At 31.2% G+C, this 18,373-nt stretch overlaps 1 protein-coding gene across 1 annotated transcript; it reads left to right on the top strand.

Moving 5' to 3' along the window:
• Nucleotides 1-14,943: 14,943 nt before the first annotated feature.
• Nucleotides 14,944-18,305, top strand: LOC133303207 (uncharacterized; the record flags this gene model as incomplete). Its single annotated transcript, XM_061503085.1, has 4 exons — nucleotides 14,944-15,093; nucleotides 15,197-15,395; nucleotides 15,544-15,640; nucleotides 18,208-18,305. Coding segments are annotated over exons 1-4 (544 nt in total), but the record flags the coding sequence as incomplete, so codon positions are not given.
• Nucleotides 18,306-18,373: the final 68 nt, after the last annotated feature.

Raw genomic sequence — 18,373 nt, 5'->3', positions numbered from 1 at the left:
TTCCCAACAAATGATGAATATGCTTATTTCATTAAGTAATTACTTTTTTTTTTCAAAATTGTATTAATAATACTGAATTTTTAGCTACTTAAATTAAACAAAAAATAAAAGATTTATTTTTATACCACTCATTAAAGTTCTGTTACCAACAAAATTAAATACAACTTTAAATAAAGAGCGTTAGATATGGTATTTTTTCAAAAAGTTGGTTTTCCAACTAATGATGAATATGCTTATTTCATTAAGTAATTACTTTTTTTTTCAAAATGGTATTAATAATACTGAATTTTTAGCTACTTAAATTAAACAAAAAATAAAAGATTTATTTTTATACCACTCATTAAAGTTCTGTTACCAACAAAATTAAATACAATTTTTTTTAAAGAGCGTTAAATGTGGTATTTTTTTCAAAAAGTTGGTTTCCCAACAAATGATGAATATGCTTATTTCATTAAACAATTGCTTCTTTTTTTTCTCTAAATGCTATTAATAATACTGATTTTTTGGCTATTTAAAATAAACAAAAAATATAAGATTTACTTTTTATACCACTTCAGTGTCTGAATTTATATAAATTTGATTAATTTTGATTCAAAAAATAAACAAAATACAAAATTTTATGCATTACCAAATATTTTTTTTCAAAAAATAAAGATTCATAATGTATCAGATAACATTGTAACAGTTGTAAGTAGTGTTTAATTAATTATGGCTATATATGTTGTTTGAAAAAATAAAAATAAAAACAAAAAAAACGTGGAAGAAGAACCTGGAAGGAAGAAGATGACGTTCCATCGTCCATCTGTCTCATTCAGATTGTATATTTATTGATTTTTTTCTTGTCTGATATCCTCATTTGACTGATTACCTACTCCATCAACGCTTCATAATTCTAAACCGATATCTGAAAAATGAAAAAGGGCGGCGTTTCATTTTCCAAGTTATCTGCACATGGATAATGATAAGCCATAAGTACAATGTACCGCCACCGCCAAGTTGCATGGCTGCTTCATCCTCAAACAAGATCTTAAAAATGGAGATGATCAATGCTGTGTCGCTGTCAAGCCTCCCATCCGAATTGATATTAGTAATATTTCGGAAGATTGCATCCCGTTCTTTGGAAGACATTACTAGCATGAAGCTAACATGCAAGGACTTCCTCGAACTTGCAGAATCTGATGATGTATACGAAAGTGTCTCCTTTGAAAAGTTGCATGATGGTCCGTTGGAGTGGGTAATAGAAGCCAAACCATTCTTTCATCAACTTGAGGCAAGCAGTGAGGATGACTTCGACCAAGCAAAAATATTAAAGAGGAATCGAGTAAACTATTTCATCCAACGATGTCGAGAGAGTGGGAATCCTAATGTGTTCTTTCGTGAGGGTGTTGTTAATTACTTTCGTGAATCTTCAACCCCATAAACCATATATACAGCCTTTGATCATATTAAGCAAGCATCATTGAAAGGTCACAAAGATGCTAGCTACCTGTACTCAATGATACTGATGTCAGGGGTTGATGAAACTCAAAGGTCGGAGGGATTTGAACTTTTTTGTTTGTTGAATCAATCATGCTCTGTTTCTCTGTGCAGGTTTAATGTTAGACTTTTCGTTAGAGGCCTGTGGATGAGAAGAAAGTTCGTTTCTGAAGGGCCACCAATCTGCAAGCCAGACAAATGCCAATCGAACATATGGGAAGATGATGAAGATGTGTGAGTTAGCACAATGATGAAGATGTGTGAGTTTTGCAAGGCGGACTTCGAAATTTACCTATTTCGTTTAATGATCATGGTTTAAGTCAATTGAAGGAGATGATTATAGACCATGTTTTGCAATGCAGCCTGCAGTGTTTGAATTTTGGAAATTGCCCTGCATTTTTTCGTTTCCTTTTGGTGTATTTATGGTCTGTAATTTGTGGATATTTAAGTTTAGTTTTTATGTTGTTAATTTCTATTCTCTATTTTTCTTCAGTTAGTATTGTGATTTGAATGTCTGGAATTTTCTCCATAATTTGATTAGTGTTATCGAGTATTAAAAAAAAAATATAACAAATAAAGGGGGCCATCACAGAGATTTAATTGAAAAAAAACTATTTTTATATAAGGTTGTTATACTTAGTAATTGAATAATCAAAATATTTTGATAGATCATGTGAAATAAATAAATTGAGCTTTTACTCTCTCTTTTTTTATGGTAAACGAATAACTACATATGCTATGAATACATTCAAATAACCTCTAACCAATGTCATCATAATATATTGGTCAGTTTATAAACAATAATAATGCTCCTAAGTAATATTCAGATTTGTATACATAAAATTTTAATTATTTTTTTTTGTTAAAATATTAATGGCATTATCATATACGAAATGGTCTAAAACAAAATGATTCCATATATGAAGTATGATCTTTATAAGTATTAATATAAATACAGTTATATTGATAATCAAATAATTAAAATATTGAATTACGTTAAACAACTAACATCTTAATATAATTTTCTTTAAATAATAATCTATTCATCAGTACTAAAAATAAAGATCTTAAAATTTTTGTTGGGTAATATATGTAAGAAGATTAACAAATCCCTTTTGTTAATAAACAAGCGTCAACTACATAAAAATGGGGAGGGATATTCTTACTACCAAAAAAATTCACTACCAACCTATTACCTCCACAATCATCATTGGATTCATATTTTCTCTCTCTTCAAAATCTTTTCAACATTCTCTCTCTTGGATCCAATGGTAATTATGAAGGTAGTAAGATGGTAGTATATTTTTTTGTTAGTAAGAATATCCTTCTCCTATAAAAATAAAGATATAAAAAATTGGTTACGAGGAATTATAAATACATTCAAATTTGCAATTTCAAATAACTAACTATTGGACAAAATTAAATGATGTGAGTGGGATATTGTTATTTTTTCAAAAAGTTGGTTACCCAAAAAAAAAAAAACATTAGTGTGCTTTAATTAAATGAATTTGGTTTTTTTTTCAATAAATCATTACTTCTTTTCACAAAATAGTATTCAGAATATATAAAATGCATTAACAAATATAATATAATTAATAATTTCTTAGTTTTTCAGATATCATTTTATTATATTTAGTGTTTAATTAGTAAATCTTTTATGTACTGTTTTAAAATAAATTAAAAAAAAACAAAATTCTATCTAGGTTTGTTTTAAGTATATGACAATCTTTTCATATTCCTTATAAGAATACAAAGCATTTACATTGAAAACATCAATTGGCTTGAAGCATACTTTTTCTTTTTGGTGTATCATCATTAGAATTGTTTGGTAGACATTTATAGAGTACAACGATGAGTTATTGAGCATAGGAAAAAGCAACCTCGATTATCATGATGCTGAAGCAAGAGAATAGGTGGTACAGTAGTTGCATTTCACGTTGAGTCTGATAGGAGAGCAAATATGCTATAGGAGAAACATCTTATTGATTCTTAAGCATCCTCTTTATTTGTGCTCCATCGTTAATACAAAACTTTCTTCCAAATTGCAAATGTCGACACGGAAGAGAAGAAGCACTAGACTTTCGAAATCTTCCTGTTATAATTCTCCTGAACAATTTAATCCATCGTTTGAATCCGCTGTAGAAAATCAAACTCCAGAATTTGCTTCTTCCGTTCGCAAGTTTTTTTTATTTATTATTATTGAATATATATTCGAATTTGGTCAATCTTTCTTTGATTTTATTGAGAATGATTAATGTTTCCATCTCTGTTATTAAGTGTTTTTAACCTAAACAGTTATTATGGAGTACTCCCTGTGCAAAATGGGTCAACTTCCAAAAGACAGGTTTTTAGTGATATTACAAATGGTATGTTATTGGATTTCAAATGTTTAGCAGTTTCTTTGTATAATATAGATAGATGTGTCACTTTGTTACTTTAATTTCATTTAAAGTTTTTTTTAATTTACATTTTGCTATATTTTATGAACTGCAGCAACTCCTTTGCAATATACAAACAGCTCATCAAGGTCCAATGGTATCAGCTATGATAGGGGGTAAGGTTTATTCTTTGTAACGAAAATTTTCTATTAATAAAACGTTATTTAATTTGGGAATTAATAAAGGAACTTTTATATTTTATTTGTTATTCTGAATAGATTGTAAATTTCTACATACGCAAGCAAAATCAACGGTTACACAAACATTTAGCATGAAGTTAGTGGTTCATATCCAAGTAAGGTTGATGTTATTAAATCAAATGTTGTTTTAATACTTTTTCATAACACAATATATTTACAATATTCTTTATTTTTTATCAATTTTATAGACAGCAAAAATGCTATAAAAACATCTCCCTAAATATCAGTAAAATGAGTGATTTAACCAGTAAGTTATTTTAAAAACATTTTGTAGTATATATTATTTTAAATTTATTATATAGCATTCGTATTTTTACAATTCAACTAATGGGCCTCCCATATGTGCAGAGAACTCTATATCACAGTATGCTGATACAAAATTAAACTTTTTTTATATTCAGTTATATATATATATATATATTAAATAAATGTTTTATAAGGATGATTCCTGTTCTCATATTTTTTAATTTTTTTTTATATAAGGATGGAAATCTCTTCTCCAATTGATTATTGTCCACGATTAATTTCAGTTGATTTGTTTTTCATTTTTTAAATTTAATTTGCCAATTATGATATTCTTTGTAACAGACTTTCTGTATTAATGCATTTGTTTAGATTATTGGGATGTGGGTGATCCCACTTATGTTTGTAAACATTGTGGAGCACAAATGTGGTACGAAGAGAGAATTAAGAAAGATCGTAAGGCTACCGTTCCTGAGTTTAGCATGTGCTGCGCCAATGGAAAAGTTAAACTTCCTTTGTTAAAAAAAGCTCCTGAAACGTTGCTTGAACTGCATGATAATTCAAGTATAAGGAGCCGCCATTTTTTACAAAATATCCGTCTGTATAACATGCTTTTCTCCTTCACATCCTTTGGGGGAAAAGTTGATGGGTCAGTAAATGATGGTTCAGGTCCTTACTGTTTTAGAGTTGGAGGACAAGTTTATCATGCAATGGGCAACTTTCTTCCCCTTAATTTTCATACTCCAAAATTTGCTCAACTTTATATATATGATATTGAAAATGAAGTTGAAAACAGATTGGGATTCCTAAGGTATATAAGTTGATTTAATTTTTTAAATATTCATTTATGAATCATATTATAATTCCTGAATTTAAGCTAATGTCTGTTATTTAATTGTTTAATACAATTTACAGATCAAACAATAATGAAGATTTGCTCGATCAAAGCATTGTCCTATCATTGAAGGAGATGTTAGATAAACACAACAGTATTGTCCAATCTTTTCGCTATGCTAGAGACCGTTATAACGAAGATCAACTCAAAGGCGTGAGATTGAGGCTTATTCGAAAGCGTGGCAATGATGGAAGACTTTATAATCTTCCTTCCGCATCTGAAGTAGCTGTTTTAGTTGTTGGAGATATAGACACCACGATGGGTGATAGGGACATCATTGTTGAGACACAGGATGGAGTTTTAAAGCGCATTGATGTTAAACATCCATTATATTTGGGTATGCAATATCCTTTGTTATTTCCTTACGGTGAAGATGGTTATCGCGATGATGTCCATCGTAATTCAATTTCTATTGGTAGGACAAACCCAAGATCAACTATCAGCATTAGAGAATTATTTGCATTTAGACTTCAGATCAGATTAGGAGAGTCCCAAGTTCTCCATCAATCTAGAAAACTTTTCCAACAGTTCTTGGTTGATGCTTATACAATGATTGAGCACGAACGTCTTAATTTCATTCGTTACAATCAGGCTAATCTCAGAGCTGATTTGTACGAAAATGTAGTACACGCGTTTGACAGAGGAGAAGATACAGCGGTCAAAACAGGCAGGCGTATTATTATACCTTCTTCTTTCACGGGCAGCCCAAGATATATGGCAGAAAATTGTAAGGATGCATTTGCAATTTGCCGTTGGGCTGGATATGGGTTTTTCTTTCTTTATGGGTTTGGAGGCACAGGAAAAACATTTATTTGGAATACTTTGTCTGCATCTGTTAGATCAAATGGAAAAATTGTACTAAATGTTGCTTCGAGCGGAATTGCTTCCCTTCTATTGCCTGGAGGACGTACATCACATTCCAAATTTCGTATTCCTATTGAGATCAACGAAGATTCAACGTGTAACATAAGCCAAAATTCTACTCTTTCTGAGTTGTTGTCGAAAACAAGCTTAATTATTTGGGATGAGGCCCCAATGGTACACAGATTTTGCTTTGAGGCTCTTGATAGAACACTTAGAGATGTTCTTAGATTTTCTAATCCGAGTTTCTGTGATAATCCATTTGGTGGAAAAGTTGTTGTTTTAGGAGGTGATTTCCGGCAGATTTTACATGTGATTCCTTATGGTAGCAGACAGGATATAGTTCATGCCACTATTAATTCGTCTCATCTTTGGCCGCATTGTAATCTATTGACTCTGACCAAAAACATGCGTCTAACTTCAGGAAATAGTAATCAAAATTTGATGGAAATAAAAGAATTCTCCGAATGGCTTCTTAAAATAGGAGATGGTGATCTTGGAGATGATGTGGACGGGGAATCTATTATAACAATTCCAGATGCACTATTGATCAAAGAATCGGAAGATCCACTTTCAGATTTGGTTGATTTTATGTATCCAAATATGTTGAATCATATTTTTTATCCTGCTTTTTTCAAAGAACGTGCCATTTTGACTCCTAAATTGGCAGATGTTGCTATCTTAAACGAGCGGCTTATGAGTTTTATTCCGGGTGAAGAACGAACATATTTCAGTTCAGATAGTGTTTTGAAGCAAGATGGAAATTCTGAGCTAGAGGATGTTGAATTCTCTCCTGAGATTTTAAATACCTTCTCATGTTCCGGACTTCCTAATCATAAATTAACTTTAAAGGTTAATGTGTCGGTTATGCTTTTGAGAAACATTGATCAATCAAATGGGTTATGTAACGGCACAAGACTGCTTATTTCTAGATTAGGCAACCATGTTGTTGAGGCAATTGTTCTTACAGGATACAATATAGGAGAAACTGTCTTAATCCCTAGGCTCACTGTCAGCCCGTCTTCTCATACGTTTCCTATAAATTTCCAAAGAAGACAATTTCCCTTGGTGGTTTCATTTGCAATGACTATCAACAAGAGTCAAGGACAATCGCTTTCTCATGTTGGAATTTATCTTCCTAGACCTGTTTTTACTCATGGACAATTATATGTGGCGCTATCAAGAGTAAAGAGCAAACAAGGATTGAAGATTCTTATATTTGATGATAATGGTTGTGTTGCAAATAGTACCTATAACATTGTCTATAAAGAAGTATTTCAAAGGTTAGTGTAGTTGATTTGATTTCTTTTTTTGGAATTACCCAACCCTAATTATGTTGATTTGATTTCTTTTTGCAGTTCACAAACTTGAATGCATTTATGATGAAAAAATATTTTTAATTTTTTTTAATTTTGTGCATGTCCTTCTGATTTTTTTTACTTATGATTCCGGATAAAGTTATGCTATATTTTTTAATTATTTTTATATATTTTTAAATGTCGTTAATGTTATATATATTTTTTTCTTTTTTCAGATTATGATGTGCATTGCTTACGGAACCATCAAAGCAATTGGGAGTAAATTCAATTGGTGGTACAAATCCTATAAGAAATGCCTCTATTATGTTTGTGAAGATTTTGTCAGATTGTTTTGTAATAACTGCCAAAAACATTAGAGTGATGACCAACCAAAGTGAGTTATTTTGTCCAACGAAATTTTCTGATTTTTAATGTTTTGTTTTACTACATAATTGAAACTGATAATTTTTAAGTAGTCATTTCATATTTTGTCGAACATCTTATATATTTGTAATATTTTGGCTGATTGTTTATGTGATAACAATTCCCGTACCTATAGTTATATAAGTTAATAATTTTTATTAAACATCAATTCATTTAGAAGGATGCGACAAGATTCGGTCCACAACCGACTGAAATTTTTTTCCCTCCGTGCAGCGCACGGGTAAATAACTAGTTATATTTGAAATATCCCGTCCAATAGAACAGTATTTAGTAAACTTTTATTTTAAAAAATATAAACCTTCTTTTGAGGTAATTATTTCGATATGCCTATACTTGCTCCGATAAGATTCTATACACAACACTCTCACTAATAGTATTAGGATAATTTGTTTTACTACAATCTTTATAAAAAAAACAAATAAAAAAGTTCACATGCCTAGATGAGGAATTATTTTACAGACTCGTTCAAAAACTCATTATCATTTATTAACGGTTAATTTTTTTTCACAATTAGATCATTTAATATCTTATTTTTTTCAGCTATTTATTTAAAATGAAAACAACACTGCTTCAATAATCAAACAATTGTATTAATATTTATGTATTTATTTATGGGATAGTATATTGTAACAATCAAATAATATTACTAATAATATTATTATCATATCTTAATCGTTGATTTTCGTCAATCAACGATTATAATTTATTGCGAATTAATATTTAATTAATGAATTTGATTGCGAAAAATAATAATCATTGATCGGCAAAAATCAACGATTAAGATATTGTAGTAATATTGACAGTAACATTATTGGGTAATAATAATGGAAATAACATCTATCCTTTTAAAGGATATAAACTTATATACTTTTAAATCTTAACCGTTGATTTCCGTCCATCAACGGTTATAATTTATTAGATTAAAATTATTAACTAATTAATAATAAATTTGGCCCATTAAATTTAGCCCAATAGAAAATAGAATAAATATTTCCCTTACCAAGCAATCATAATATTGACCACTAAGACTTGGAAGCTTCGGAGGAAAGGTCAAACTGGCCCTCTCTCCTCTAACCTTGGTAACAAGCACTAATCTTTCTTCTGTTCAAACTTCTGAAGCAAACCTTGTACTGCAGTGATCCAATAATAACAACCCCAAGCCCCAATTCATATTATTAGGTTTTGCATTCTCTTCTTTTACTTCAAATTCCAAAAAGTTTTTATTTTTATTTTTTGCTTCATTGCGTGAATTGCCTGTTGTGAGTTTCCGTTTCTTTGATCAATTTGGTGCACTGAATTTCATCCTCTGTTACTTCAATTATTGATTTGAAGTAGCTTAACCGTTATTAATATCTGTTTTTTGGCTGATTTGTTCTTCACAATTCAGTAGCGTAGCGTTTTTACTTTAAATCAATTGTCATGTTTGTTTGTTTTTTTTGGCTGGAATTTAACAGTTTCTGAACAAACATTGCAATTGGGTTTTGTTTTCCTAATTAAATTATGAATTTTTTTCTATATGAGGGGTCGTATCTTTTTTTAAAGAATTACATGATTTGGATACTCGAGTCAAAAGTTATGGCCTTTAGAAGTTTTATAATTAAATTAATTTTTTTTTTTGGAAATAAAAGTGACGCGTGTCAACACCTCATGAGAGACGCCTCATTTGGGCGTCTTCCCCTTAGGGTGAGACCCCTCAATAGGGCGTCACAGTATGCAATGGATCCGTAGTTTTTCTCAAAACTGCAATAAATACATAATTATTTAATTAAAAAACATTATTTTAATTTTTTTGCCTGAATTTACGACCACAGCGAAGATAGAGGTGAGGAAATATTCATTGCAATGTCTTTGGTTTGAAAAGATGGAAATTTAAGCTTCTTATTGGATTTACATTGTGATAAATAAGTGTGTAAATACATCAGACAAGGACCTAGAGCCTTACCTACTTTTGCCCTGACTTGATCTGATTTATTTTAAAAATTATACAGATTTGAGCTTATTAAAATATATCTTTCAAAATCAGAGTCATAACCTTTAAGCATTTAGACTTGACCTTTATTTTTTAATAAAATAATAAAATTATAAATAAAATACTACAACATAAAATTACAAATGACTAATATATATGTGCGCGCTCGTGCTTAAACTTTTAAAATAATTTTATAATAAAAATATAATACAATTCAATTAATTTTTCATTTTTGCACTTAATTTTTCTTTTCTTTTTTGCTTTTGATTGAATTAATATAATTTTAAACATCCTTAAAAAAATTATATTTGAAATATCCCGTCCAATAGAACAGTATTTAGTAAACTTTTATTTTAAAAAATATAAACCTTCTTTTGAGGTAATTATTTCGATATTCCTATACTTGCGCCCGATAAGATTCTATACACAACACTCTCACTAATAGTATTGGGATAATTTATTTTACTACAATCTTTATAAAAAAAAAAACAAATAAAAAAGTTCACATGCCTAGATGAGGAATTATTTTACAGACTCGTTCAAAAACTCATTTTCATTTATGAACGGTTAATTTTTTTTTCACAATTAGATCATTTAAAATCTTATTTTTTTCAGCTATTTATTTAAAATGAAAACAACGCTGCTTCAATAATCAAACAATTGTATTAATATTTATGTATTTATTTATGGGATAGTATATTGTAACAATCAAATAATATTACTAATAATATTATTATCATATCTTAATCGTTGATTTTCGTCAATCAACATTTATCATTTATTGCGAATTAATATTTAATTAATGAATTTGATTGCGAAAAATAATAATCATTGATCGGCAAAAAGCAACGATTAAGATATTGTAGTAATGTTGACAGTAACATTATTGGGTAATAATAATGGAAATAACATCTATCCTTTTAAAGGATATAAACTTATATACTTTTAAATCTTAACCGTTGATTTCCGTCCATCAACGGTTATAATTTATTAGATTAAAATTATTAACTAATTAATAATAAATTTGGCCCATTAAATTTAGCCCAATAGAAAATAGAATAAATATTTCCCTTACCAAGCAATCATAATATTGACCACTAAGACTTGGAAGCTTCGGAGGAAAGGTCAAATTGGCTCTCTCTCCTCTAACCTTGGTAACAAGCCCTAATCTTTCTTCTGTTCAAACTTCCGAAGCAAACCTTGTACTACAGTGATCCAATAATAACAACCCCAAGCCCCAATTCATATTTTTAGGTTTTGCATTCTCTTCTTTTACTTCAAATTCCAATAAGTTTTTATTTTTATTTTTTGCTTCATTGCGTGAATTGCCTGTTATGAGTTTCAGTTTCTTTGATCAATTTGGTGCACTGAATTTCGTCCTCTGTTACTTCAATTATCGATTTGAAGTAGCTTAACCGTTATTAATATATGTGTTTTGGCTGATTTGTTCTTCACAATTCAGTAGCGTTGCGTTTTTACTTTATATCAGTTGTCATGTTTGTTTGTTTTTTTTGGCTGGAATTTAACGGTTTCTGAACAAACATTGCAATTGGGTTTTGTTTTCCTAATTAAATTATGAATTTTTTTCTATATGAGGGGTCCTATCTTTTTTTAACCTAATGATGTTTTGATTCTGATTACAGTGATAACTTGGGGAAGCAGGATGCCGGGCGTGCAGTATTTGCCTCCTGTAAACACGTTAGAGCAAAAGTTACAGATTGAAAAGAGGCTTGGTAGCGTGAAATCATGCAAATACTTTAGTCTTCTCACGAAATTTCTCAGTCTCAAAATTAGTAAATCTGAATTTGATAGGCTCTGCATAGCAACTATTGGTAGAGACAATGTTCCGCTTCATAATCATTTTATCAGGTCAATCTTGAAAAAAGCGTCTCTCTCCAAGACAGCCCTGCCAAGAAATAGCACAGTGGAAGGTTCTTTGAATGTCAAAACGCCCAATGGGTGTAACAATCTTCAGCTTATGTGCAAGGATTTTCTTCAATCTCCTCGGAGAGGTAGGACTCCAAACTTGCGTAGCCGCAGATTCAGGGACCGTCCTAGCCCTCTTGGTCCTCAAGGGAAGAACAACGGCATTGGGTTTGAGGATTCGGCCCCTAAAATTCATGAGAAGCAAAACACTGTTGGTCCTCAAGGGAAGAACAACGACATTGGGTTTGAGGATTCGGCCCCTAAAATTCATGAGCAGCAAAACACTGTTGATCTACATTCTGTAGGTAGCAAGCGCCCTCTATATCTGGAAGATGGGGAGGAGGTTGATGAGGATTCTGAAAGCCTGAACATATATAGAAGGAGTCCTGTTCGTGCGCCTTTGGCAATTCCCACCTACAATAAAAGAGCACGAAAACTTTCATGTAAAGGATTACCATCCGATACCGTTACTGATACCTGTAAAAGCATTGGTCAACTGCCTGATGCACCTTCTTTAACAAAAAGGTTGGAGCAGAAATTGGAAATGGAAGGATTGATGGTATCAGCGGATGCAGCCAACTTGTTAAATAATGCGCTTGATGTTTACCTCAAAAGATTGATTAAACCCTGTTTGGATTTAGCTGCTTCAAAATCGGGAAATAAATTTAGTGGTCCAATCCAATATGGTTTGAATGGGCTACCTATTGGTAGGCGTGTGCAAAAGCCAACTGGATCTGTTTCTGACTTTAGAACAGCAATAGAGTTGAATCCTACTATACTAGGGGTAGATTGGTCACTACAATTTGAGAAGGTTTGCCTACGTGCATCCGAAGAATGAACTAAACCAAGTTCAACATTGTACTGATCCAAGCTATAAATTGAGTTTTCCTCAAAGTTATGATATTGGAATGGGTTAAATCCTTTCTGAATCTGACACGTGTCACTTTTTTAAAATCTGTAGAAATAAAGGAAATAATTAAATAAATATTCAACATTTCTAAGGAAGAAGGAAATAATTAAATAAAGGATATTCTACATTTGTGATTAAATAACGATTTGATTTGTGATGGCTTATGAATGTTTTTCAAAAATAAAATTACCTAAATTAGGCGTGATTGCCTCTTGATTGAAACCCAAATTAGACGTCATTGGTGATGTGTTAGGTTTTGACACGTGTTGACACGTTTCACATTTTTAAACTCATAAGTCTTTGAGTTCTGCGTTTGTGATTTAATACAAAAAATAAATCAAGATTTGATGTGTAATTTAAATTAAAAAAAAAAATTATTTTTATTATACAAAAATTTGTTTTGTGATTTAAATTAAAAGTAACAATTATTATTAATAAGGAAAACAAAATAAAGATTTGTTTTGTGATTTAAACTAAAAAAGCAATTTGAAAAATCTGTAGAAATAAAGGAAATAATTAAATAAATATTCTACATTTCTAAGGAAGAAGGAAATAAAGGAAATAATTAAATAAATGATATTCTACATTTGTGATTAAATTAAGATTTGATTTGTGATTGCATGAATGTTTTTCAAAAGTAAAATTACTTAAATTAGGCGTGATTGGCTCTTGATTGAAACTCAATTTAGAAGTGATTGGTGATGTGTTAGGATTTGACACGTGTTGACACGTGTCACATTATTAATCTAGAAGCCTCTAAGTTCTGCGTTTGCGATTTGATACAAAAAATAAATCAAGATTTGATGTGTGATTTAAATTAAAAAATAATTTTTTTATTTTTATTATAAAAAAATTTGGCTTATGATTTAAATTAAAAGTAACAATTATTATTAATAAGGAAAACAAAATAAAGATTTGATTTTTGATTTAAACTCAAAAATCAATTTGAAAAATATGTGTTAATAAAGGAAATAATTAAATAAATATTTTAAATATCTAAGGAAGAAAGATTGCCTGATCTAAATTTAAATTATGTTGGTGAAAAATAAAATATATCAAATGAGATGCCATTGCGTAGATCTCAAAAATTTATGTGGAATCAAAAAAAGAATTACATGATTTGGATACTCGAGTCAAAAGTTATGGCCTTTAGAAGTTTTATAATTAAATTAATTTTTTTTTGGAAAAAAAATTGACACGTGTCAACACCTCATGAGAGACGCCTCAATGGGACGTCACAGTGTGCAATAGATCCGTAATTTTTCTCAAAACTGCAATAAATACATATTTATTTAATTAAAAAATATTATTTTAATTGTTTTGCCTGGATTTACGACCATAGTGAAGATAGAGGTGAGGAAATAATCATTGCAATGTCTATGGGTTGAAAAGATGGAAATTTAAGCTTCTTATTGGATTTACATTGTGATAAATAAGTGTGTAAATACATCAGAAAAGGACCTAGAGCCTTACCTACTTTTGCCCTGATATCTGATTTATTTTAAAAATTATACAGATTTGAGCCTATTAAAATATATTTTTAAAAATCAGAATCAAAACCTTTAAGCATTTAGACTTGACCTTTATTTTTTAATAAAATAATAAAATTATAAATAAAATACTACAATATAAAATTACAAATGACTAATATATATGTGCGCGCTCGTGCTTAAACTTTTAAAATAATTTTATAATAAAAATATAATACAATTCAATTAATTTTTCATTTTTGCACTTAATTTTTTTTTCTTTTTTGATTTTGATTGAATTAGTATAATTTTTAAATATCCTTAAAAAAAATCTAGATTATTCTAAAGTAAAACCGTTTATTGGAAACTTTGATGATATGTCGCATTCTCCTTGAATCTGAGGTTTGTGTTCACACCTACAACAATTTAAAAAGTTTCCTGTTTTGGTAGACATTTGAAATTTGAATTTCGAACATTAAACAAATAAATACAGAATAAAAATATTTCTAAGTCCGAAAATATATTAGTGGCAGACATCCAATTTAAATCGCACCTATTTCTTTCATTGGTAATTGATGAAAGTAATAATTACTACTATTGTACCCCATTGGAAACTGAAAGTAATTATTCAATGTTTTGAATGTCCTAATGTCTCTCTCAGACTTCTAATGCCTTCTCTCCCCATTGTTATCATTTTTTACATGAACCCTCCATTTTTCTCTGGTCGACTCATTCATCTTCTTTAGTATCTTGCATTTTTTTCCTTCTTATTATCATTCGTTGTTATTCCCTTCTTCTACTTCCTGCTTTAGTCATGTTTTCAAAATACGATTTTATAAAAGATCTAAATTCCTCTAAGGATGATTGGAGGATTAAGGTTAGGGCCATTAGGACTTGGAAGGTCCCTAATTATGAGAAAAAGGGATTTGATGACAATCTGGAGATGATTCTGGCAGATGAACATGTATTTTTTTTTTTTTATGTTGCAAACTTATTTTTATATTTTTCTCTCTTTTTTTTTTCTAATTCTTCGACTCTTCTTGCTAATTTATGTTTGAATTATGTAGGGTTCTACGATCCATGCTACTGTCAGAGGGACTTTGCAAGTTAGAAAAAAAATTATAGAAGGGGAAGCGTACTTTATTAGAAATTTTGGAGTTGGATTGAATGGTGAAGGTTTCAAGGCAACTAGGCATGTTTACAAAATTTCTTTCAACTTGAGGACAGATGTTAAGGCCATTGTTGATGCTACCATACCTGTCAATTGTTTCAATTTTGTCGAGTTTGATTTTATTATACAGCAAAAAACGGTCTCTCCTTATTTATTGGGTAATGTATTCTTTTGTTATTTTTTTAAATAATTTATTTACTTGGAAAAAATTATTTTCATTAATCTGAATTATTTTTTCTGTAGATGTCATCGGTTTACTGACTGGAACTAGCGAAGTTGAAGAGCATGATGTGTTTGGTAGGAAAGCAAAAAAAATTATGCTGGAGCTTGACAACCGCAGGTATTTTTTGTTGTAACGATTTTGAATAACGTATGTGTAATGTGTAATTTATTTTATGTGTGGTAAATTGATGTCCGTAATGAGTTGTGTATATTTTTTTAAAAACCTCTGCGAAAAAAAAGAGGTCACAAACTTGAATGCACATTGTGGGAGTGTAACACCCTGTATATATCCGGTAATGTTATCATAATATCGTATTAAGCTGCGCTTAATTAAAATGCGGAATTACTTTTTCTTTTCAATTATGATGCCATTAACATTACCAACTTGCTTAATAATCAATTAATAAAACATCGTCTGTATGTAATTGCAATAAAACAGCTAACTGAAATACCTCATAACATAGATAATATAAGTGTGGCTCTAGTCACGGAACTACAACAATGTAGACCGGACCATCTAACAGTTTATACAACTCCAATCAAAAGTACTAACAGAAAGTGTCATGGACAATCCCCATGCTCACTCAAATAAGGCAACATGCCCAACATCAATCTCAACAACAACATAAAGATAAAAGGCATAAAACATAATCAGCATCAATATCCAGTCATGCTAACAAATAAGCAGAAACAACATAATCAGCTAAGCTCCGGCCTCCTGCCGCCTGAGGCATCAGTACCCATACTACCTGATCCTGAAATAAGCATTCCCCAAACGTGGGGTAAGATCTCTAATCTAGAAATCTCAGTAAGTCAGTGAGTCCTCAAGGATCTTCCACCCCAAGCTCACTTACATGTGTAATATAAGTTCAAAAGCAGTTTATCATTTATCATTTCTAAAACCATGCTATGCAGTAGATAATCATGCCATGTGTGTCAATACTAATCTACTGGCCAGAGACAGTGCAGGTATACGTCTATCACCTACACACCGTGCAAGTACCACTTGCATTCACCCCGGTACACCGTCTTGTATGGCGCTACATACTCAGGCTTCCCGTCAAGTTGAAACAACACATGCATATTAAAAGGCATTACATGTAAAGTTCAATCAACATATCAAATATCCAAAAGCATGTACACAACATGCATAAACCATACCCCCATGGGACATGGTGGAACCACAACATGGCTAAACCGAGGACACAAAAGCTTACCTTGCAAGCTAACTCCAAAAGCCAAGAGTCCACAGCTCAAAGTCCAAACACAGCAGATTCACAATCTGTTATGGACCAATACTAAATCAATAACATGTACCACATGCATACAAATTAAAGACAACGTCTTTTCATTACGCTTTATGTCTTAAGGCTTCTCACCAAGCCATAAGCCCTTAATCACTTGATTCTGACTTAGTTTAATTAAAACAGAAGTTCAGCTTCATCAATCTAGGGTCCACAAACCCCCAATAGCCTACTGTACACACAACACAGCTACTGTTCTACGATATCCCAGAATATCCGGATATTCCTCGGGACCATATCCGGAAATGCAATATCCGGATATCTCACTGGACATATCCGGATATGCAATATCCGGATATCCAGAATCCCATATCCGGATACTCAAAACCCATATCCGGAAATCACATATCCGGATATTCATCGGGCACATATCCGGATATTTCACGACAGAATGCAGAAAATGCATTTCGTGAAGATATCATTCCAAGGTTGGGTTTTTAACGATTTAAAGCCTTAACATGCATCAAGATTTCATTTTTAAGTTCAAAGACTCAAGACCAAAGGTGACAAGGCTTACCAAAACTCAATCAGCCAACAAGAGGTGCTCTTGGAGCTCAAAAGGTCACTCTAAGGTTCTGTCTCTCTCTGCACACGAAAATGGTCTACCAAGGTGGTCCTTTTACTCAACAAGAAAGCTCCTTTGAGCCTCAAAACCCAATGAGCAAGGAGGCACTCCACCCAAACCCCAACTCAGAACAAAAATAGCCCACAAACAGTGGCTAAACCTCAAGCACAGCACCCTCACACCCTCTCAAGATGTTTCCCAAGTGAAAGGATGAAGAAAAATCAAGAAAGATCAAGACTTGGTTCAAGAATGGAAGGAAAGGCCAATAGAGAAGTCACCAAGCAGCTGGTCAGCTCCCTCTCACGTTGGTTTTCTGTTTTCTAGGGCTATGTGCCCTTAACAAGGGTATTTATAGCCCAAACGCACTTAAACACACAGTATTATCTTTAACTGCTACGCTTAGCGTTTTAATCCCAAACTTTGGATTATGAAACTACATAATTTTCTAAGATTTATCATATTTTTCTTATAATTTTCTGAGCACCTTTTCGGTACGCACTTTTCCAAGCCAGTACCGGTTTCTAGCACCAGTTCTCATTATCTGGACTTGAAACTCGTTTTACAAGTCCTACATATCATTCTAGTAATTATCATAAACTTATTATAATTTTCCGGGATACTTTTTTGGTACGCATTTATACCGACTAGCAGAACCGGTATCTGCACTTTTCTTCCGAAATGCGACTTTCAGCATAATTACTCACTTACTATAATTATTAAAGACTCATAATAATTATTAGGGTCAATTATGGAATCATTTCCTAATTTTGCATAATTTATTAATTAAATTCCTTAATTAACGGTTGGTTCTTACAGGGAGCATTATGTTGATGAAGTGCAGAGTTTTTTGGCAAATAATCAGGCTTCTCAGAATGTTATAATAGTTCATCTTGCAAATATGAAGGATTTCAGAGGTATTTGTCTTCATATTTAATTTTATTCTTTATTAAAAAATTTCAATAAATATCTATTTTGTTTGTCT

Source organism: Gastrolobium bilobum, unplaced genomic scaffold (assembly GCF_033153095.1).
Source record: "Gastrolobium bilobum isolate Gb01-03AN ecotype WA unplaced genomic scaffold, APGP_CSIRO_Gbil_v1 utg78539, whole genome shotgun sequence".
Lineage (NCBI taxonomy): Eukaryota > Viridiplantae > Streptophyta > Magnoliopsida > Fabales > Fabaceae > Gastrolobium > Gastrolobium bilobum.
Note: the sequence above shows the minus strand (reverse complement) of the source record. Positions and strands in the feature narration are given on the sequence as shown.